This window comes from Diceros bicornis, chromosome 29 (genome assembly GCF_020826845.1).
Source record: "Diceros bicornis minor isolate mBicDic1 chromosome 29, mDicBic1.mat.cur, whole genome shotgun sequence".
NCBI classification, from domain to species: domain Eukaryota; kingdom Metazoa; phylum Chordata; class Mammalia; order Perissodactyla; family Rhinocerotidae; genus Diceros; species Diceros bicornis.
Window position 1 is genome coordinate 40523664 of NC_080768.1, and position 22866 is coordinate 40546529.

At 40.3% G+C, this 22866-nt stretch overlaps 1 protein-coding gene across 10 annotated transcripts in view; it reads left to right on the plus strand.

Moving 5' to 3' along the window:
* CSGALNACT1 (chondroitin sulfate N-acetylgalactosaminyltransferase 1) overlaps window positions 1-22866 on the plus strand; it is a 348338-nt gene that overhangs the window by 304013 nt on the left and 21459 nt on the right. For all 10 annotated transcript variants that reach the window (XM_058525340.1, XM_058525345.1, XM_058525341.1 and 7 more), the window contains one exon: window positions 9253-9354. In XM_058525340.1, the coding sequence (XP_058381323.1) occupies window positions 9253-9354 (102 nt within the window). The remainder of the gene's footprint in view (window positions 1-9252; window positions 9355-22866) is intronic.

A 22866-nucleotide genomic window follows, 5' to 3' on the forward strand; every position in this document is an offset into this window, starting at 1 on the left:
GCAGAGGGCTGAGGGTGGAGTTTGCTCTGTAGCCTCGGGGCTTCTGAGTGTGTTGAGGTCTCTGAGAAAATGGGATGAGAGAGGGTCCTCAAACTTGAGGGTATTTAATGCTATGTCAGAACTTAGTAAAGGTGGCATTTCGCATCAGCCCACACGGAAGGGATCGTTCAGTGCTTGGTTCTAGGACATGTAACCAAACATAGCAGAAAAAATTTAATTCTTATTTCACACCAAAACCCAAAGTAAACTCTGGTCAATTAAAGATTTAAGTGCAATTAATACGCCCATAAAAGCATTGAGAGAAAACATAAGGTGCTATTTATTACATATTTGATGCTGTCTTTATGAAGTCCCTTTCCGTCCCCAGATTGAAAACTGTTAACTGTTGTTGGCACTGAAGATGATGCTGAGTGATTTTTATTTCCTCCTTTTGGATTCTCTCTTTTTGTAAATTTTTATATAGTTACCATATGTTTTAGGTTTTGGTGAAAAATTCAATGAAAGATTTTTTTTTGGCTTTTATAATTTAAACATGACTTTTTAGTTGTAAAAGTGAGAAATGGCTATTATAAAATGTTTAAACATATAGACACAACAAGAAATAAATTACTTAAAAATTCACTCCTGGCCCTGCCTCCCCAAATTAACCATTTTTAACATTAACTGAACACCATTCTAGGCACCTTTCTTTGCATATATACAGATAGAAGAATAACTTGCTAGCTAGGAATAGTTTAATACAACAAGAGATACACTAGTCACTCTATTTTTAATTGAAGAATTAAATTTTTTCTTAAATTTATAGAAGAGAATCTGAAATATAACAGAAGAAATTGCTGAACTTTAAGAAAATGTTTCTTTGCTTTAAGAGATATTAGTTCCTAAGAGATCCCTCTAAATTTAAGAAAGTGATTTTGCAAAACAACAAAGATTGGAATTATTACATAATTTTTACTAAGTATTTAAGTTTTAGACTGGGCCGATTGAAAAATTACAAGAAGAGGAAATTAGCACAGTTACACTTCTCCCTCCTCTCCTGTGTCCCATCTTACAGTTTTCGTTAGCTATCTATTCTTTTTACCTTGTCAGGGTTTACAACCTTTCCATTCTGTTTTGTGACCACAATTCCTATATTTCAGTGGATTTAGTATGTTCATCAGCAGTCCTCTTATGATTGCTTCTCCACTCCTTAGGTCTTCGTTGAGTCCTAAGAGCTTGAGACTAGAATGTCTACTTCCTGCATTATCTTTGGTTTAATGATAGCTTGGCCAGGCTTACACTTCTTGGGACATACTTTCTTTCCTCAGACTTTGTAGACACTTTTCCGGCATCTAATGATACCACGGAGGGGGTCAGGACAGCTTTATTTTGGCTCTCCTGAAATTGACTTCCTTTTGCCCGAATGCCTGAAGAATTCCTTCTTTAGTCTTGAATCATAACAACTTAATCAGGATATGTCTCATCTCAGTGTCTATTGTTCTCTATCAGATTTTCCTGTAATTCAGTTTGGTTTTTTGTTTTGTGGATTCTTTTATTTCAGGGAGATTTTTTTGGTGTTCTGTTTTTGAATACTTCTGCTCCATTTGTTGGATTTTCTGCTTCACAGACACAATTGTATATTTCACAGGTCTTTCCCACTTATTAGCGTCTCTATTGTTTAATGCCTTGGTCTTTTATCTGGATTCACTTCAGCCTTTCCTTGATGTGAGTAATTTGATTTTCAGACATATCTATTATGTACCTTACTATTTCTATTTCTAATTTATCACTTCTGTTTGTTGGGCTATCAATTTATTTTCTGAGCACAGAATGTGCATGTTAATCTGTTTTTATCATTTCCTCTTTGAACTTTCTTTGTTGAATTCACATTGTTATTAAGAAAGTGTGAAACATTTGTAAGACATTTTCTTCTGTTTGCATTATATTTTCTTTCAGACTAGGATTTTCATTTGCTTTTTGAATGCTATTGCTTTCTTAATTCTCTCTTTCTTTCTTCCTTTAATTTTGTTGTTATTCTTGAAATGTGGTTGCTATGATGTTTTTCCTCATCTTTCTCCTGCGTGGCGTGCAGAGGGCCACTCAGACTGTTTGCTCTGACGCATAGGGGTGGGTTCTCCTCGGTGACCTCCCCACCTTGACTGAGAACTATTTGTGTCCCACTCCCAGCTGTATTTTGAGGACAGGGTATTTATTGTTCTAGTCACTTTATCTGCAGTCTGAAGGAGTGGGTGGAGCAGAGAAAGAACTCGCCTGAGGCTTCGTGCAGCCTTTGTTGGAGTTCCCAGTTCTCGTGGCTCCTCTGAGCCCTGGGATGGATAGGGTTGTTGCACAGTGCACAGCCTCACTCTCCGTCTTTGTACATGGATTCTTTTCCTGAGGGGTGGATGAATTGGCTCTCAAAATGGGCCTTCAATTAAGGGCTGAGGCCTGGAACATCAGAGACAATCAGCCCCATTTGTTTACTTGTCTCACTCACCTGTTGTCTTCAGCAGCTCCTTCCACTGCCACAGGTCACAAAGAGGAGAAAAGATATGGCTTTGCCCTCTGTTTAAGCTTGAGGGGAGGGGGAAGATACATATAAGATATTTCATCTGGCCATCGGTGTCTCTCATCCCTTCTCCTCCTCCTGCTCTTATGAAGGATCTTGACTAAATGTGATTGTCTCTTTTCCTTTGGTTCTGCCAAATCCACCTTCTTTGCAGGGGTTAGTTCACAAAGCATCAAGATAGTCCTACCTTCCTTCTCCACTCGCCGTGTGATGTGGGGAGACCAGGTATTCCGGGTGGCTTTTCTTGCACCAAGATCCTGAAGTGGCCCTGGGGCTCACGTCTCTCCCCGGACTCGCGCCCCCGGCCCCCTGCTTCCTGCCCTGCTTGCGTCTCCAGCTGTTTGTTCCTGGAGCTGGGACCACAGGACGCTAAAATAGAATTTTCCGTTTCCTTCCTTGACCTCCTCTTTGTGAAGCTTAAGGCAGAAGATTACGCCCCTTTCATTGGTCATTTATTGGTGGCAAGATTTTTACCATTTTCCACTATTTTTGGTACGTGGTTTGTGATTATCACTATTTGAGATTAATGTATTTAAAACATTATCTTTCCACTGCATCTCCTTTAAAATGTAAACTCCTTTTGCTCTGACTCCATTTGGCTGAGGAATCTTTTACAAGTTGCTTCATGTATCTGGGCTTTATTATCGTCTGTAAAATTGACATACTGGTCTGGATGGGTCCCCTTGCAGCTCTGACACTGGTTATTACAGATAGTTTTAGGTTTGGTTGGGTTTTTTTTTCACTTCAGCATCAGTTTGCTAATTATTTACCTAGAAAAGACCCAAATGGCTAAGAATTATAACAAATATGCCTTCTTGGACAGAAGAAATAGATGTAGAACCTGGAATTCCCCAGAAAGAGCAGGCCTGCTCACAAGTCAGAAAGTGGCCCCTCCGGAGGGCTGGGTCTGAGAAATCGGCTCCCTTGGGGTGATGGCCGGGCCTGGAGTGCTCTCTGTAAGAAACCAAAGACCAAGTTTTCATCCTCCAGAACTGTGTCGGGAGTGGGCCCTGGTGACAAAGTTGATTCCTGGGTGCATGAAGTACGTGGACTAAGATATTTATCATTAGTATTCCATTCTTCTTCTCATTATAATCAACTAATCCTAAAAATTATTTGTGTTTATAAAAAAATACAAATTTAATAAAACCATTTTCATAAAGGTCAACAGACAAGGACTCAGTAACAAGGTGGATGAGGCCTGTACCTGGAGGCCAGACTAGGGAAGCAGTTACAGCTCATCCAAGACGCCAGTTCTGAACTTCCTGGCAGATGAGGGGAAAAGGGCAAAACAAAGGCTGGTTTACTTCGGCCCTCGGTTCATGAGAAGAAGGCTGCTTTTGTTGGGTAAGAGAAACGTTTTCCTAGCGCTAGACCCTAAGGGCCTTTATTTAAGAGGCAGTGGATATTAAATGAATGATGTTCCTAGGATTTACAAGAAATTATTGTCACATCCCCGAGGAGCAATAAGAACCCTGAGCACCCGTTTAAGGCAGTGTCGGGGACATCTTGTACTTGAATTTTCTTTAGCAATTCTTTTTGATCCTTTTTCTCCCTAGAACCATTAAGATGTTTCTGGACATTTCTGGATTTTTTTTAAAACAACGACTGTAGACTCTCCGAGATTGACGTGAGCCTTGAATGTGGGGCTAGGCTGGTATGATCTGGTGTAACACATAGGCCGCAGGTCATCAGATGTAGGATTGTGATCGAGATAGACCCCTGCTCTTCTTTGGGTTTCTCAGAAGGAAAACTGATATGGTTTTCACAGTATCATCCTCCCACTTTATTCTACCTCTCTGCCTCTCCCATGGGCCCTTCCTCTAGTCATATACCACTGTTGCACCCAGGAAAGTTGTATGGTTACTATGTTTGAGAAGCACTAATCTACATCATTCACCTTATTTGGATAAAATGGTCAGTTGGAAAATGACCTCATTTGTTGTTCTGAAATGGGCATCCAGGGGAAGTAGGTCCCAATTGCTTGGTTGAGAGTCAAAATCAGTCTCATTTCTTAACATGATCAGACAACCGAAATAATGGTATAGAGGAATGGTGTATTAATTCAGCTTGAGTGAGGGGAGGGGAGAGGACCCACCAAACCAAACGAAGAATATTATTTATTAAAGCCAGATTTCAAAAGGCCCCCAATCACTCTCTCTTCCCTCTTCAGGATAGTACCTAGTCTTCATTGCTAATCCCTTTGTGGCTAAGCAGTTTCTTTCCTGTTGTCATGTAGACCGTAGGTCAAGTTTGGAGACTGATGGGCTGTTATGTGTTATTTCATTTGCATGGGACATAATTAAAGCCTAAATAGATTTTCTTCTCATACCGGATATATTTGAGTAGAAAATTGACTTAGAAAAGAATAGTGATGTGATTTCCTTGCATCTGTGCCTCTCAGCCGTGAACGCCCTTTCTCTGCTCCCCTCCACCTGTGTGGAGCCTCCTCACCTGTCAAGGCTCAGCCTGGATGCCCTCTCTTCCTTGCTGTCACTTCTCCGTCACCCATTGGAAGTTATTCACACTCTCCTCCTCACCCTCTTCTCCGTCACCCATTGGAAGTTATTCACACTCTCCTCCTCACCCTCGTGGCTCGTTAGACCCCCAGCTGTTCTTGCAGTTGCTCCATCCTGCCTTGTGTTATGGCTCTTCAGCGGTCCCTTCCTTCCAGTGCGTGGTAGACTCCCTGAGGCAGGTAGGGTGACCGGTTGTCCCAGTTTGCTTGGGGCTGAGGAGTTTCCTGGGATGTGGACTTGCAGTGCTAAAACCTGGAGAATCCCAGGCAAACCTGGATGGTTGGTCCCCCTACAGGGACCATAAATGATTATTCTTTTTAAATCTTCCTCCAATGAGAATAATGCATTGCACAACAGAGTTACTCAGTAAATACTTGTTATTGAATCCATGTTTCTGTAGGCCCCTTAGTCTGAGGTATAAAAACAAGTACCTCTAATTATATAAAAAACACAATTTTTCTGCTCTCTCTCTCTCACCTTCTATGGCAAGGTGCCCAATGTCCTGGACCCTCCCAGTCTTTCCAGGAGTCCTCAGAGCTGTCTCACATATGCTCAAATACAAGTTCAGGCTCCCCTAACTGCGTCAGCTGGATGATGCAAACTCACTGCTTCTGACAACAGCAAAAGTCGTCGGCACTCACTAATGCCACAGAGGCCGCTGGTGCTGCCATCCCCGCCACCGGTGCCGCCCCTCTGCCAGCACTGCCACATTAATTCCTCAGAAGTCCTGGCTTGAGCTCCCGACACCCCCTCATAATTGTGTTTTCTGCAAAGAAAGCCTTTCAGTGTTTCTTGCAGCTCCATCTCTGCCCAGGGCTCACCTGTGGGTCCACAGGAGCTGGCTGGAAAGCAGGACGCACCCCAAGGATGTGCATTGTTTCACAGTCAGGTGCCCCTCTGAGAACTCAGATGTTGTTAATGAACCTGATTCCTCCTTAAGACAGTGGTTCTGAACCGGGGGGCAATTCTGCGTCTTCTACGCTGGGACACTGGGTAAGGCCTGGAGGCATTTTTGGTTGTCACAACTGGGCTGGGGGTTGGGAGTGCTACTGGTGTCCAGTGGGTAGAGGCCAGGGATGCTGCTACACATCCTGCGATGCAGAGAACAGCTCCTCTCACAATGGGGAATTATCTATTTCAAAATGTCAGTAGTGCTGAGGCTGAGTTCTACCTTAGGACGAGTTCTCTCCTGGAGGGTATAGCACCCCCTCCAAACAGGCCTTGGATCGGCCTGCCCTCAAGTCCACCAGACTGCCCAGTCACGTCTGACTGGTTCCCATCAGGAACTCACGTTGAACCATCCTCCCCGTGTCCAGTTTACATTTGAAGTTTTGTGGAGACTTCCTCTGTCTTCCACCTGGCTGTACAAACCATGCAGCTTTGTGGTGGAGTCCTAGACAGTAAGGCCAAAGCCGTGAGATTTCATAGGTACCCCCATCATCCTGCTGAGGTACACGGATACCAGCCTGGGCTTTAGGAAACCTGGGTGGTCGGGTACCTCTCCACAGTGCACTTGTACAGACTAGGAACAGAACTCCAAGACCGGGATGTGCTTTCAGCCCTTGGGAAATAAAATATAGGTGTAGAAGTGACTGTGATACAGGTTTTCTGACTGAAAATATGTCTTAATTAGTCTCTGTACTCTGTGTTACAATAGAGAAGGAACTGTCATTTTCCAGAGAAAAAATATCCTGAAAAGACAAGGTCTTTGTGAAATAGAAACAGAATTTTCAGACTTCCGGGTTAAGATGGAATCGTGATCAAGTAGGATTGTGGAACTAATGCAAAGTAGCCATGAAGAGCTTCCCCAAAGGGTTCTTCAGAAGTTGGGGTTCCCTGAGATTCGTTCCAAAGGTTTTGGGACAACACTACCATGGTTGTTATAGAGAGGTGCTGTCTGGGGCACCTGAGTTAGTTCAAGGGAGCCAGGCAGCATGTGTCCAGGGACAAATAATTACACCAAAGCACAGATATCTCTGTGCACACAGTCACCCACATACGTGCTCTTTCTCACACACGTCTTTCCAGGGGAGGGAGTCTAGTGAGAACTGTTTTGAACAATATGTAGTTGCGAACAGACAGACAGCAGTGGTGTTTCTATAGTGCTGTGCTCGTACTCTCATAGAACATGTGTTTACTGCATTGTAGCTTGAGTCATGCACAGTAGACGAGAACTTCTCAAGGGCAGAAATGTCTTATTCATTTTTTAAGATCCCTGGTAGAGTATCTGACACATGGTATGTAGTTTGTTTGGTTGGTTATTGTTTGTAGAATGAAAGAAGGAAGGAATAAATGAATAAATGGAGTGGAACCCTGGAGGTGGACCTCAGAAGCAGTTCTGCTCTGCCTTTTGGGGAAACCTCAGCTGGTGAATGAAGAGTGAAGGTCCAGTGCATTTCTGTTTTATTCTTGAAAACAGGAAGTGCTTTGAATGGATTTTAAAATGCCAGCAAAGTTGTTACTAGAAAACGAGAGTGCGTTTTATTCTGGCCCAGCAGGGGGCCTCTCCTGATTCTGGGATGGATTTTTTCCCACTGCACACACAATTGTAAAGCACGGTTTTTCGGGCGCTTGGCACTGTGTGTGTGCTTTTATTCTGCCCTGGCAGGAAGTTAAAGCAGTAGCTGGCAGGTTTGCAAAAGGGATCTTTTATGTGCAGAGCATTTGTTGTCAGTAGGTGATGCCTCAGTCTGCAGGGACCGGGGCTCTCAGTCTTGAAGCACGTTGTTCCAGCCCAGGCCTCTGTTCCTGGTCCCTCGTCTGCCTCCAAGAGCTCCGCCGTCAGTCTGGGTTCCAGAGGCAGCTCTTACCTTTCTTCCACAGAGGAGAGACAGAATTCTCAGAACCACATCTGTGACCAGGTGAGCCCTGCATGCCTCTTGCCCAGGGTCAAGATAATCTTCCCTGTTATTTCTTCCCTCTGGAATTTTCTTCCTCCCCTCTATCTTTTAAACCCTGTCCATCCTTCAAGGCCCCAGCCATTCCAGCCCTCAGGATTTGCTGTGCTTTCTGAATTTGTATGCTTTTTATCAGTGCCACGAGGTGTCATTTAATTTGAGCTCATTTTATTTCTCAGTTTTTTGAGAGCGGGAACCATGTCTTCTGTTTCTTTGAATTTCTCCCAGAACTCTAGCTAGGCAGTCATTCCTTTTTGATGTCATTATAAAAAGAATTGAATAAATTGGCCTCTGCAGTTAGAGCTCAGGGATTTCTGGAAAGCTGTGATGTGATTGTTGTTTGGGGGTTAAGGGGAGTAGCCAACATGGAGACAAAAGGAATAAAAGAGAGGGACATGCAAAATAACAAAACACTACGAAATATCATCCCACCAATAGAATCTTTCCATTAACTTGCTTCCAGAAAACTTCTGTTAAAATTATGTACACACACGTACATGTATGTATATACATACATGTACACATAAACGCATATTTACATACACACGTATATATACAAGTACTTTCACATACACATATCTGCACACACATTGACACATGTATCACATGTGTGTATGTGAAGCAAACCCCCAGCAGCGGATCTTGCCAGTGAGCTAGGTGCTAGCGTGGAGAGAACAGGACATGGGCAAGGAGGAGAAATGGGGGAGGAGGGAAGGGTGAGCTACAGCAACTGTGCTTCTGCCTTGTCGTTCCCTCTGACAGTCGTGACACTGGGTGTCACCAAGGGTTTCTAGAGTCCTAAATGGAAGAATGCCTTTTGACCTTTGCTCTTCAGTCTTGAAAACCATCTGTGTTTGGCCCACACGAGAAAAGTCATAGACAGGATTCTAGTCTTACCCTCCGTGGACTTTGGCTTTCTCATCTGTAAAATGGAGTCTGTGTCTTCTGTGCTCTATAGGCTTTCTGTGGCAAAGAAGGTAAGGACCCAGTGCCCTTTCCATGACACCGATGCCCTGATGGGCTAGGCCTGTGCAGAGTGGACCTGTGGCCTCTCGCGGCTGAGTTTTCATTTACCAGATCTGCACATTTAAAATTCGTCGTTTTCATGGTAAAATAAGTATGAATACAGGTAATTGTGATGGCTAGCCAGAAACTCCCATCTCTGCTCTCCTGGCAGTTCACTTAGTTTACAGCAAGATTCTTTTGTACTTTACAAAATAGGTGTGTGTTTGGCCCTTGCCTGCTATTGTGGAAACAGGACCAGACGTGTGTGTGTTTTGTTTTCTAGGGAGATGTGCATCCAACAGGATGGGAGAATTCATCTCACTGTTGTTTACTTTGGGAAAGAAGAAATGAATGAGGTCAAAGGAATACTTGAAAACACTTCCAAGTAAGTGTGACGTGGAGCTGTGATGAGGTGGCACGGGCATGGGAGCACAGCCGAAGCTGACACTTCTCTGTAGCTCTGTTTTCCTGACGCTCTGGGCAAACTGGGAGACGGATTGGTTGCTGGATGTGTGTCGGGAAGTTCTGCGCCCTCCTTCCCCTGAGACCACCCGCCTAACGCCGGTCCTCGCTGGGCAGGCTGTTGACTTTGACAGTTGAGATAAACTGCCCTGAGCAGCCAGGTGTGGAGCACAGGCTTCCTAGGGCTTCCACGTGACTGGATGTCATCACTCTGAGGGCTGCAGGTGTGGGGACCTGACGTGGCAGAGTGGGAGGCAGAGGGGCACTGCTGTGCAGTGAGCTCCGTCTCAGCCATGGCTTGTGAGGCTAACAGTGGTCTCCATGCTCCCATCTCATCCGCTCAGCACGTGGTCTCAGCCTTTTGACTTTCGTTCATTATGTATTTTGAGAGATTAGAGAGAAGCCAGAGTGATGGCTGGGACAGGATCCTTAATTAAACCTGCTTGGTTGATCGGAAATTATTTAACCGAAAACTTGAGACTTAGGGTTGTATATTTATACCTCGTTAATCAGTTGCATGGAGGAAAAATGTATTTAAAAGCAGCAGAGATGGATTTTTCCCTACCAAAACAAATAAACAAGTATTTATTTAATAAATAAATATCTGTGGCATTTTCTACTAGTGAGGAAGCCAGAAAGGTACTGCCACGCTGCCTCTGGTTTGCCACGGAGGTTGGCAGGGCCTCAGATGAGTACTCGGGTGGCTAGTTTCTCCATAAGTGAAGCTTGGAGGGTGGTCAGTAGTACTAGTGGCAGAAATCATCTGGATATGTCCATATGGTCTACATGTAAACAGGGCCCTCTGCTTTGAGTTTCTAAATGGTAGTCGGATGATAGTCAGAGGATAAGATTCCAAGATTGAGTGCACTTCTTGTGTTTATTTTCATGCTTTGTTACTAATTTTCCATCAATGGGCACAGGATCAGAATGTTAATTATAGTTATTCAAACATTCTGAAGCAGCCCACTGGCCAAATTTTGCCCCCTGCTTGTTTTTGTAAATAAAGTTTCATTGGGATACAGGCAGGCTCATTTGCTGACATATTATTTATGCTCGCTTCCTGCTACAACCGCAGGGTTGAGTAGTTGGGACAGCGACTGTATGACTCATAAAGCCTAGGCTCTTTACTGTCTGCTCCTTCACAGAAAAAGTTTTTTGCTGACCCCTGCTCTAAAGCAATAAGGAGTTAAGAGTTTAAAACTAGTAACTGCTTAAAGCTATGGCCCCTGTTGAAAGGAGATCAAAGAGAATAAAATAATTGAATATCCTAAATGTAAGTGAAATAGAAATCTCTTGACTCCAATGCATTGCAATATCCTTTTCATCTCTGCTTAGGAATGAGGAGTGTGAATTATCAGAATTGATGTCCTCTGCTCAGTGGATAGGTTTTAACTTCTCTGAAAGTATCCATCCCTGGGCGTGGATCTTTTTAAAGTTTCCCAGATGATTCTAACTTGTAACTTGCAGCCAGCATTGAGAACCATTGTCTGGGAAAGTGGCAGTCCACCCCAGGGCTGCCCATTGAGAGGCCTTGGTTGCAGCCAGCTGCCCCATTCCAAGGTATTTTTAAGTAGCTATCCAGGTGACTCTGCAGTGCAGTCAAGATTGAGAACCTCAGTCCTATTGAGTCTGGCACCTTCCGAGCACATCAAAGGATGACCAGACATTTGCTGATAGTACGTACAACCAAATTCACACAAGTCTGATGGATGAGTGGAGGGCCAGGTTAGCCATTATTATGGGAAATACACTTTTTAGTGACTGGAATGCTTAAGGACCTTATTACCAAGGCAGCCTTCTCCGTATCAAATTACCTGGCAAGCTGGATTCTCAATCAGAAGGTTACTTGGTGAACAAAGAATGAATTGAATCTGATTAAGACAAGTAAAATCATTTGAGTGATAGGGATGGTTTACTTAAAATTTTGGAAAATTTCCAGAGATTAATCCACCCATAACTGAGAACTTTGTGCTAGAGACACAGTCGATCAGTGCTTTAAGCAGGGCTGCAGAAACTGGTGAAATTAATTGGACACCATTTTTCTGTGTTGATGTCCTCATTCTGTGAACTGGTGGTATCTGCGGGGTTGATGTCACTGACACACTGATTCGTGTCCTACCCCTCCATGGTGTTGCTTTGATCAGACTGCCTCTGCCAGGGATGCCCGCCCTCTGCCACCAGCCTGAGTTGATGCCACACGGCCACTCCCCCTCTATGAATCTTCCTAATCGCCTGTTGCCCAGCCTGGTACCCAGAGGGGCTGTTACTTCTAACCTTGTCTTGACAACTTACTGCCCGCAGCCAAATGGGGGCATAGTTTGCCCCTTTGTCTTCTCTCCTGTGTTTCTTCTGCTTGGCATTCCCTCCACCGTCCTTTCTGCGTACTCAAATCCCACACCCTTCCATGCCCACCTGATCTCCACTCCTCCCCTCTCTGACCTCTGACTGTATTGTCTTTCAACAGCTCTTATATCTGGCACTTGCCATATCATTTGGCTGTTTACCTTTCTTTCTGTCATCCTAAGTAGATTCTAAGCTGCTTAATAAGCACTACCATATCCCTTGCCTCTGTAACTCCAGCACTTAGCGTTGGCGTTACTCAGAAAATGTGCAGTGTTTGCTCCTCAAGACAAGGGTGATGCCAGGTATAGAGTAAATCTGTACACTTATATAAGAGCTTTATCTAAATATCATTTTTATCATCCTTTTAAGATGATAAAACTTTTATTGAAACACATCTTATCTTGGAATAATAATAATAACCATTATGATTATTTACATGAATTATCTTATTTAACATTCACAGCAACCTTATGAGATAGATGCTGTTATGAGCCTCATTTCATAGATGAAGAAACGGGTTTAGAGAGGTTGTTCCTCAGGCTGCCATCCCTGACACATGAGAGAGCCAGGATCTGAACCTCGTCGGTTTGTTTCTAGGACTCCTGATCTTAACATTCCACCAAATTTTCCCTCCAATGAACTAATTATTAGTTGAAAGTAATAGGATTTGATATCAGTCTAAATAAAATTTATTTGGATATCGGTATTGTTATTAAACTGTTCTAAATCTAGCTAAATGTATATATTTTAAGAATATCTTTTAAAAATCTAGTTTAATGACTAGTGTGTGGTGTTTTTCTCTCTCTCTAGGTTTATGCTTACTCAGCTGGGCTGTACATTTCAGTCGACTGCTATGGATCAGCGTTTTGCAAACTGTAGTTTGTGACTCATTAGAGGGCTGTGAAATAGGTGTAGTGGTTATGTCCAGTGTTTTCAAAAAATTGAAATAGAATAGGATAGAAAATACCAGAGTGTATCACAAGTAGTAAGGATAAGTATTGTTTCACGAAACTTTAATTTCAGTGTGTGTGTTCACGTGTGTGTGTGTGTGTACTGTGTCGTGATGTATAATATATTCCTCTGTCAGGGATGTGGTCAAAATATTCAAAAGCCACTGCCATAGATAACCGTAAAATCAGTTCTCAATATCTGATTGTTCTTCCTCAAGGTTTTCTGTATTAAGCTTCAGTTAATTTCAGATTAAAGCCTAGCTCAGTGGTTCTCAAATATAAAGTGCTTTAAAATAACCTGGGGTGCTTTTTAAAATGCAGATTCCTGGGATCCAGCCCAAGAAATTCTGAGTCAGTAGGCCTGAGATGAAGTTTGGGAACCAGCACTGAGAATGAGTTCCTCATATGATGCTGGTGCGGGTGGTCCCTGGCCCACACTTTGAGAAGTACTGGCCTCGGTAGACATTTGCTTGGAGCTATGTATAAGAAAAAATAAAAAAAATTGTAATTGGTAGATGAATTGGCATGAGTTGACATCTACTACATTGCAACTTCATCTTTGTCCAGTCCTGAGGATGCAAAGGCATCTTTTAGAGGAATTACTAGAAGTACTAGAAGTGAGACAATGCCCTGCCATTGCAAGTGTGTGATGTAAGAGAGGTGTGTGTGTGTGAGCGCACGCGCGCGTGTGTGTTGTCAGGGATGCGCCTTGCCGTGGTATGTGTCAGAATTTCATGCCTCTGGGAAGGGATTTGTTTGACATGTACCCTCGTGAAGATTTTATCAGGGCATCCCAGAAGAAACTTTAGGGGAAAGGTTTTGTTCTGTTTCTGAAATTTCAGCAGAATTTGTTTTAATTTTTTCTTAAACAAGGAACTTTTAGATAATCTCATCTGCTAAAATGAAAAAAGCAACATAGTGAATCCCTCCTAAGCAGATGAGGAGTCTTGGGCCCTGGGAAGCCCCTCACTGATTAAGGCGGCATCTCAGACCCGTGGCTGTCTCACCCAGCATGGCCAGAGAAGGGGCCAGGCATGATTCTGCTTGGTGTACCAGCTCTTTAGGGAGATGTGCCTGTATTTTTAGGCATTCTAAATTGTTCCTTGGGGGATTCAAACATGGCATATAGATTATAGTGTTGTGACAATGTTAAATTTCCTGAGTAAGATTATGAAATTATTATAATGTTATAAAGGAGAGTGTCCTGGTTCTTGGGAAATACTTATCTTGGAGGCTAAAGTTGTCATGATGTCTGAAACTAACTCGCAGATGATTCAGAGGAAGGAAGGCAGGGAGGGAGGGAGGGAGGAAGCAAGGAAGGAAGACAGGCACAGTGTTAACACTTGGTGCATCTAAGTGAAGGGTCTGTGAGTACTCATATTATTCTTACATTTCTGAAGGCTTAAAATTTTTCCAAATAAAAATATTGAGAAAATGTATTATGAAAGAAATTAAATGACATTAAGTTCATACAATGAAATATAATGCAACAGTTAAACAAAAGAAAGGTGATGTCAGTGAGAATGATGAAATAAAGACCTCTAGAAACACTCTTCTCCATAAAAGGAATGAGAAAATTGTTAAAAAATGGTCCAGAATCAAATTTTTAAGAACTCTGGAAATTAAGCAAAGCTAGCAACAATCTGAAAAGTGTTTATCCCAGAAAAATGACTGAATTTTGGTGTGAACAGGAGCTTTAACTTGCTCTCTTTCCACCCCCATCATCAGCTTGTTAGTAGCCTTGAAATCCAGCAGCCCACAAGCACAGCAAGAACTACAGCCTGGCAGCCACCAGAGGCCAGAATGGCTGGAACTCCTCTCGGTCTTCATTCCCAGAGGACTGTCAGTATTGGAGCTTTCTGGGGTTTCACTGGAAGACTGCACTCACAGATTGTCTTTAGCTGACCTGACTCAGAGCTCTCCCAGTGGAAAATACCCCCCTTTCTAGGGGAGCATTTGTCAAAAAACAATTATAGGAAGCCTGTCATATTGTGGCTGCCTGAGGTGGTAAATAAGTCAGGGCAAATGATAGACTAGCTAGAAAGCTTACAAGGTGAAGCTGGGGCGTGCAGGCTCCATAGGGGCTTTGAAAAGCTCCGGTACATTCCTGGGGACCTAGAAGGCCATGCACATGTCCGTGGCTGTGCTCATACTTAGGAAAGACCTGAGCAAGCCCTAACCTTTCACCTCTAGCTGACCTTGAGGCTGTGCAAGAAGGAAGTAAAAGCTAAGCTAAGTTGTTAACTGCCTGGTTGAGGGTTGATGGCATGCCCCAACATGCACACAAGGTCCCTTGGCAAAGAACTGGAGACTTATTGGTTCCAGGAAGATTTAAGGAAGTCTCTGTCTAATCAGTAGCTTATCACTAAGTGGTCACACACAACAAAGAATACAGACTACAGAATTAGTTCAGGGAAGTCACTAAACAAACAAACAGCAATAGAAAACAGCAACAACAATAAACCTGGGGACGATGGAGATTCTGATTTCCAGGGTTGCCGCATTACATTATTTAAAATGTTCAGTTTTAAACAAAAAATTATGAGGCATGCGAAGAAAAAAAATGTATGGCTCAGGTTCAGGAAAAAACCCCACTCATTAAAAATTGTCCCTGAGGAAGCCCAGGTGTTGAACTTACTAGACACAGACTTTAAATCAGCTGTATTAAATATTTTCAAAGAATTAAAAGAAACCATGTTTAAAGAACCAAAAAAAAGTTTGGTGAAAAGTATCTCACCAAATAAAGAGATAGAAGCTATAAAAAAGAACCAAATAGAAATTCTCTAGTTGAAAAGTACAATAACTAAAATGAAAAATTCACTAGAGGAGGCTCAACATCAGACTTGAACAGGCAGAAGAAAGAATCAATGAACTTTAAGATAGGTCAATTGATATGATCCAGTTTGAGAAACAAAAATAAAAAATAATGAAGAAAATGAACAAACCTCAGAGACTTGTAGGATACCAGAAAGCATGCCTACATAGACATAATGGGAGTCTCAGAAGGAGAGGAGAGAGGGAAAGGGGCAGAAAAAATATTTGAAGAAATAATGGTCCAAAACCCCCCAAATTTGATGTAAAACATTAATCTACACATCCAAGAAGTTCAACAAATTCCGAATAGTAAAACTCAAAGAAATCCACACTGGGCATATCATAATCAAATGGTTGAAAGACAAAGACAAAGAGAGAAAGAATCTTGTAAGCAGCAAGAGCGAAGCAACTCGTCAGGTCCAAGGGGTCCTTAATAAGATCAACAGCTGACTTCTCATCAGAAACAATGGAGGCCAGAAAGCAGGATGGCGTATTCAGGGTGCTGAAAGGAAATCACTCAACCCAGAACTCTATATTCAGCAAAACCATCCATCAAAAATAAAGGAGAAATTAAGACATCCCAAGGAAAACAAGAACTGAGAGGTCTCATTACTAGCAAACCTGCCCTACAAGAAGTATGAAAAGGAGCCCTTGGGGCTGAAATGAAAGGACACTAGACACAAACTCAAATCCATGTGAAGAAATAGAGTGCCAGTAGAAGTACTTACGTAGGAAGTATAAAATACAGGATAAGTGTATTTTTTGTTTATAACTCTTTTTTTCTTCTGATTTAAAAGATAACTGGATAAAGCAATAATTATAAATCTGTATTGATAGACACAGTACATAAAGATATCATTTTAATACAATAACAGCACAAAGAAGGGGACAGGGCATGGAGGAACAGATTTTTGTACACTGTTGAAATTAAGTGTTTCTTCCAGAAGAAATAGAAAATCTGACTAGACCTATAACAAGTAAATAGATTGAAATAGTAATCAAAAAGCTTCCCACACAGAAAAGCCCAGGACCAGATGGCTTCACTGCTGATTTCTACCAGTTATTAAAGACAAATTAATACCAATGCTTCACAAACTTTCAAAATGTAGGAGGGAACACTTCCCAGCTCATTCTGTGAGGCCAGTATTACCCTGACACCCTAAGCAGATAGAGACGTCACAAGAAAAGAAACTACAGACCAATATCCGTTATGAATATAGATGCAAAAATATCAACCAAATACTAGCAAACTGAATCGAGCGACGTATCAAAAGGATTATACACCATGACCAAGTGAGATTTATCCTAGGAATGCATGGTTGGCTGAATATACAAAAGTCAATCAATTTAATACACAAAACCACATGATCAACTCCATACACACAGAAAAAACATTTGAAAATATATGGATTTACCTATTCTGAATGTTTCATATAAATGAAATCATACAATATCTGACCTTTTGTGTCTGGCTTCTTCACTTAGCAGAATGTTTTTGAGGTTCATCCACATTGTAGCATGTATCAGTACTTCACTCCTTTTTACTTTATTTTTGATGCTATTGTAAATGAGATGGCTTCCTTAATTTCTCTTTTAGATAGTTTGTTGTTTGTGTATAGAAGCACAACTGATTTTTTTTGTGTGTGAGGAAGATCAGCCCTGTGCTAACATCTGCCAATCCTCCTCTTTTTTTGCTGAGGAAGACTGGCCCTGGGAAAACATCTGTGCCCATCTTCTTCCACTGTATATGGGACGCCGCCACAGCATGGCTTTCCAAGCGGTGCGTCAGTGCATGCCCAGGACCCGAACTGGCGAACCCCAGGCTGCCACAGCGGAGCGCATGCACTTAACTGCTTGCGCCACCAGGCCGGCCCCACAACTGATTTTTATACGTTATTTTATATCCTGCAACTTTACTGAATTCATTTACTAGTTGTAATAGTTTTTTGGTGAAGTCTTTAGGGATAAGATCATGTTATCTCCAAACAGAGATAATTTTACTTCATCCTTTCTGATTTGGATGCCTTTTCTTTCTTTCTCTTGCTTAATTACTATGGCTAGCACTTCCAGTACCATGTTGCATAGGAGTGGTGTGAGAGTGGGCACGCTTGTCTTTTTCCTGATCTTCGAGGAAAGGCTTTTAACTTTTTACCATTGAGTATGATGTTAGCTGTAGATTTGTCATATATGGTCTTTATTATGTTGAGGTACATTCCTTCTATACCTAATTTGTTGAGAGTTTTTATCATGAAAGGATGTTGAATTTTGTCAAATGCTTTTTCTACATCTACTGAAATGATCATATGATTTTTATTCTTCATTCTGTTAGTGTGATCATGTTTATTTATATCATGTTTGTTAATTTGCAGATGTTGAACCATCCTTGCATCCCAGGGATGAATCCCACTTGTTCATGGTGTATGATCCTTTTAATGTGCTCTTGAATTCCGTTTGCTGTATTTTGTTGAGGATTTTTGCATCAGTGTTCCTCAGGGATATTGGCCTGTAATTTTCTTTTCTTGTAGTGTCCTTGTCTGGCTTTGGTATCAGGGTAGTGCTGGCCACACAAAATGAGTTTGAAAGTGTTCCTTTCTCGTCAATATTTTGGAAGAGTTTATGAAGGCTTGGTATTAATTTTCTTTGAATGTTTGGTAGAATTCACCTGAGAAGCCATCTGGTCCTGGGCTTTTATTTTTTGGGACATATTTGATTACTGATTCAATCTCCTTGCTCATTATTGGTCTGTTCAGATTTTCTGTTACTTCATGATTCAATCTTGATAAGCTGTATGTTTCTAGGAATTTATCCATTTCTTCTAAGTTATCTAATTTATTGTCATATGATTGTTCATACTAGTCTCTTATGATACTTTGCATTTCCATGGTATCAGTTCTAATGTCTCCTCTTTTGCTTGTAATTTTATTAATTTGAGTCATCTCATTTTCTTAGGTAGTCTATCTAAAAGTTTGTCGATTTTGTTTATCTTTCAGAGGAAACTTAAGAAAACAGAGTTGTACAAGCAAGCTTGTATACGCTCAGAATCTAGAAAATTCTAAATTAATTGTTTCAAGTGCCTGTTATGAAAAACTGGCTGACAATATGTTTAGTTTTTAATTCTTTACTGTATTCAAATGTCTTTAGTAAGTAGAACTTACAATTTCAATATTTAGGGCTGCTAGATTTTAATTTTTTAATTATACATTGAATATAATACTGTAAATTTTTTGTTTTTGTTTTTTTAATTACGGGCTATTGTGGAAAGTGTCACATTAAGGGAATTTCCTTGCAATAGTGGGAAGAAGTCTGTGTTAGAGGAAATCACATTGGACAGCAAGATCTTTTGTCATTTTTAATCCAGCAGTTCTGGGAGACGCAAGTCAGAGAAATTAAACTTTCTCAGGTCATTATAACCTCTATCAGAATGATTATATATAACTTGGAGGAGTCCCCATGCACCAGGCTTACTATATGCAAGAAAAGAATTGAATGAGAAACGCAATAGTTGCATCAGTCAATAATACAATTGAAGCAGAAAAGAAGAAGAAATAATCCTAAGAAATTGTGTGGCCTTTTGGAACTGTGTACTCTGATTTATAATAGGAAGTTACATGGTATAGAATGCAGTGCCCTCATTCTACCATGAAGATGATTGTTCTTTACTAGCCTGCTACTTTAGGCATGCCACTATGTATTACATTTTGTTGTATGGGTAAATTAAATATTTCAAACCAAATTGCATCTTATTTTCCTCAACTCTCTTTTTTTCCATTATTTACATATTTGTCATCTTCGTAAAAGATTGAGTTTGCACCTGTCCTTCGGGATCTGTTGGTTGGAGACTCTTTCTCATGTGGGAGGTGCACTTATGATGTGTGGGGGCTCCTCCAGGGCCCACCTGAGGGAAGAAGGAGGCATCTCAGGGCAGTGCCATCAAACAGTAACAGATCTGAGATGCACCTCAGTGTTTTCCATTGACTTATTTCTTTATTTTTATATCTTTATTTTTTTTTTGTTTTTATTTGAAACAGCATTTTTTAAATTGAGGTAACAATGATTTATAACGTTATATAGATTTCAGATGTATGTGATTATAATATGACTTCTGTATATACTACATTGTGTTCACCAACAAAAGTCTAGTTTCCATTTGTCATCATACAAAAGTCCCCTTTACCCGTTCAGCCCTTCCCCCACCCCCCCTTGCCCTCTGGTAACCACCAATCTGTTCTCTGTATCTGTGTGTTTATTTTTTGTCTTCCACATATGAATGAAATCATATGGCATTTGTCTTTCTCCATCTGACTTATTTCGCTTAGCATAATACCCTCAAGGTCCACCCATGTTGTCACAAATGGCAAGATTTTGTCTTTTTTATGGCTGAGTAGTATTCCATTGTGTTTATATACCACATCTTTATCCATTCATTCGTTGATGGGCACTTAGGTTGTTTTCCAATTCTTGGCTATTGTGAATAATGCTACAGTGAACATAGGGGTGCATATATCTTTTCAAATTAGTATTTTTGTATTTTTGGGGTAAATACCTAGAAATGGATAGCTGGATCATATGGTAGTTCTGTTCTTAATTTTTTGAGGAATATTCATGCTGTTTTCCATAGTGGCTGCACTAGTTTACCTTCCCACCAGCAGTGTCTGAGGGTTTCCTTTTCTCTTCATCCTCTCCAACACTTATTATTTCTTGTCTTTTTAATAATAGCCATTTTGATGGGTGTGAGGTGCTATCTCACTGTGGTTTTGATTTGCATTTCCCTGATGATTAGTGCTGTTGAACATTTTTCATGTGCCTGTTGGCCCTCTGCATATCTTCTTTGGAAAAATGTCTGTTCAGATTCTCTGCCCATTTTTTAATCAGGTTGTTTGTTTTGTTGTTGTTAAACTGTATGAGTTCTTTACATATTTTGGATATTAACCCCTTATGAGATATATAATTTGCAAATATATTCTCCCAATTGGTAGGTTATCCTTTCATTTTGTTGATGGTTTCCTTTGCCATACTTTTTAGTTTGATATAGTCCCATATATTTATTTTTGCCTTTGTTGCCCTTGCCTGAGAAGGCATCTTCAAAAAGATGATGCTGAGACCAATGTCAAAGAGTGTACTACCTATATTTTCTTCTAAGAGTTTTATGGTTTCAGGTCTTACATTTAAGTCTTTAATCCGTTTTCAGTTAATTTTTGTGTATGGTGTAAGACAATGGTTTACTTTCATTCTTTTGCACGTGGCTGTCCAGTTTTCCCAACGCCATTTATTGGAGAGACTTGCCTTTCTCTATCGTATGTTCTTGGTTCCTTTGTTGAAAATTAGCTGTCTATAGATGTGTGGGTTTATTTCTGGGCTTTCAGTTCTGTTCCATTGATTTGTGTGTCTGTTTTTTTGCCAATACCCTGCTGTTTTGATTACTATAGTTTTGTAGTATACTCTGAAATCAGGGATTGTGATATCTCCAGTTTTATTCTTTTTTCTCAGGATTGCTTTGGCTATTCAGGGGTCTTTTGTTGTTCCATATACATTTTAGGATTCTTTGTTCTATTTCCATAAAAAATGTCATTGGGATTTTGATAAGGATTGCATTGAATCTGTAGATTGCTTTAGGTAATATAGACATTTTAACTATATTAATTGTTCCAATCCATGAGCATGGAATATCTTTCCATTTCTTTATATCTTCTTTGATTTCTTTCAACAATGTCTTATAGTTTTCAGTATACAGGTCTTTTACCTCCTTGGTTAAATTTATTCCCAGATATTTTATTCTTTTTGTTGCAATTGTAAATGGGATTGTTTTTTTGATTTCTCTTTTGCTAGTTCATTTTCAGTGTATAGAAACACAAGTGATTTTTGTATGTTGATTTTGTACCCTGCAACTTTAATGTATTTGTTTATTACTTCTGATAGTTTTTTGGTGGATTCTTTAGGGTTTTCTGTATACAAATCATGGTTTTTGCAAATAGTGACAGTTTTACTGCTTCCTTTCCAATCTGGATTGCTTTTATTTCTTTTTCTTGCCTAATTGCCCTGGATAGGACTTCCAATACTATGTTGAATAAGAGTGGCAAGAGTGGGCATCCTTGTCTTGTTCCTGTTCTTAGGGGGATACCTTTTAGTTTTCACTGTTGAGTATGATGTTAGCTGTGGATTTGTTGTATATGGCCTTTATTATGTTGAGGTACTTTCCTTCTATACCCATTTTATTGAGAGTTTTTATTATAAATGGATGCTGAATCTTGTCAAATAATTTCTCGGCATCTATTGAGATGATCATATGATTTTTATTCTTCATTTTGTTAATGTGGTGTATCTCGTTGATTGATTTGTGGATGTTAAAGTATCCTTGCATTTCTGGAATAAAACCCATTTGATTGTGTGGTGTATGATCTTTTAAATGTATTATTGTATTCAGTTTGCTAATATTTTGTTGAGGATTTTTGCATCTATATTCATCAGCAGTATTGGCCTGTAGTTTTTTGTGTGTGCGTTGTCCTTGTCTTGTTTTGGTATCAGGGTAATGTTGGCCTTGTAAAATGAATTAGGAAGCATCCCCTTCTCTTCAGTTTTTTGGGAGAGTTTAAGAAGGATAGATATTAAATCTTTTTTGAATGTTTGGTAGAGTTCACCAGAGAAGCTGTCTGGTCTTGAACTTTTGTTTTTTAGGGGGGTTTTAAATTAGTGTTTCAGTCTCCTTACTAGTGATCACTTTATTCAGATTCTCTATTTCTTCTTGATTCAGTTTTGGAAGGTTGTATAATTCTTAGAATTTATCCATTTCCTCTAAGTTATCCTATTTGTTGGTGTATAGCTTTTCATGGTATTCTCTTATAATTTTTTGTATTTCTGTGGTATCCATTTTAATTTCTCCACTTTTGTTTCTGATTTTATTTATTTGAGCCTTCTTTTTTTCTTAGTGAATGTAACTAAAGGTTTGTCAATTTGTTTATTGTTTCAAAGAACCAGTTCTTAGTTTCATTAATATTTTATATTTTTTTTTAGTCTCTATTTCATTTATTTCCACTCTGATTTTTATTATTTCCTTCCTTCTACTGACTTCATTTGTTCTTCTTTTTTCTAGTTCCTTTAGGTGTAATGTTAGATTGTTTGAGATTCTTCTTGTTTGTTGAGGTAGGCCTGTATTGCTGTAAATTTCCCACTTAGTACTACTTTTGCTGCATCCCATAGATTTTGTTATGTTGTGTTTTCATTTTCATTTGTCTCTAGGTGTTTTTTTATTTATCCTTTGATTTCTTCATTGATCCAGTAGTTGTTCTGTAGCATGTTCTTTAGTCTCTGCATATTTTTTACTTTTCCAGCTT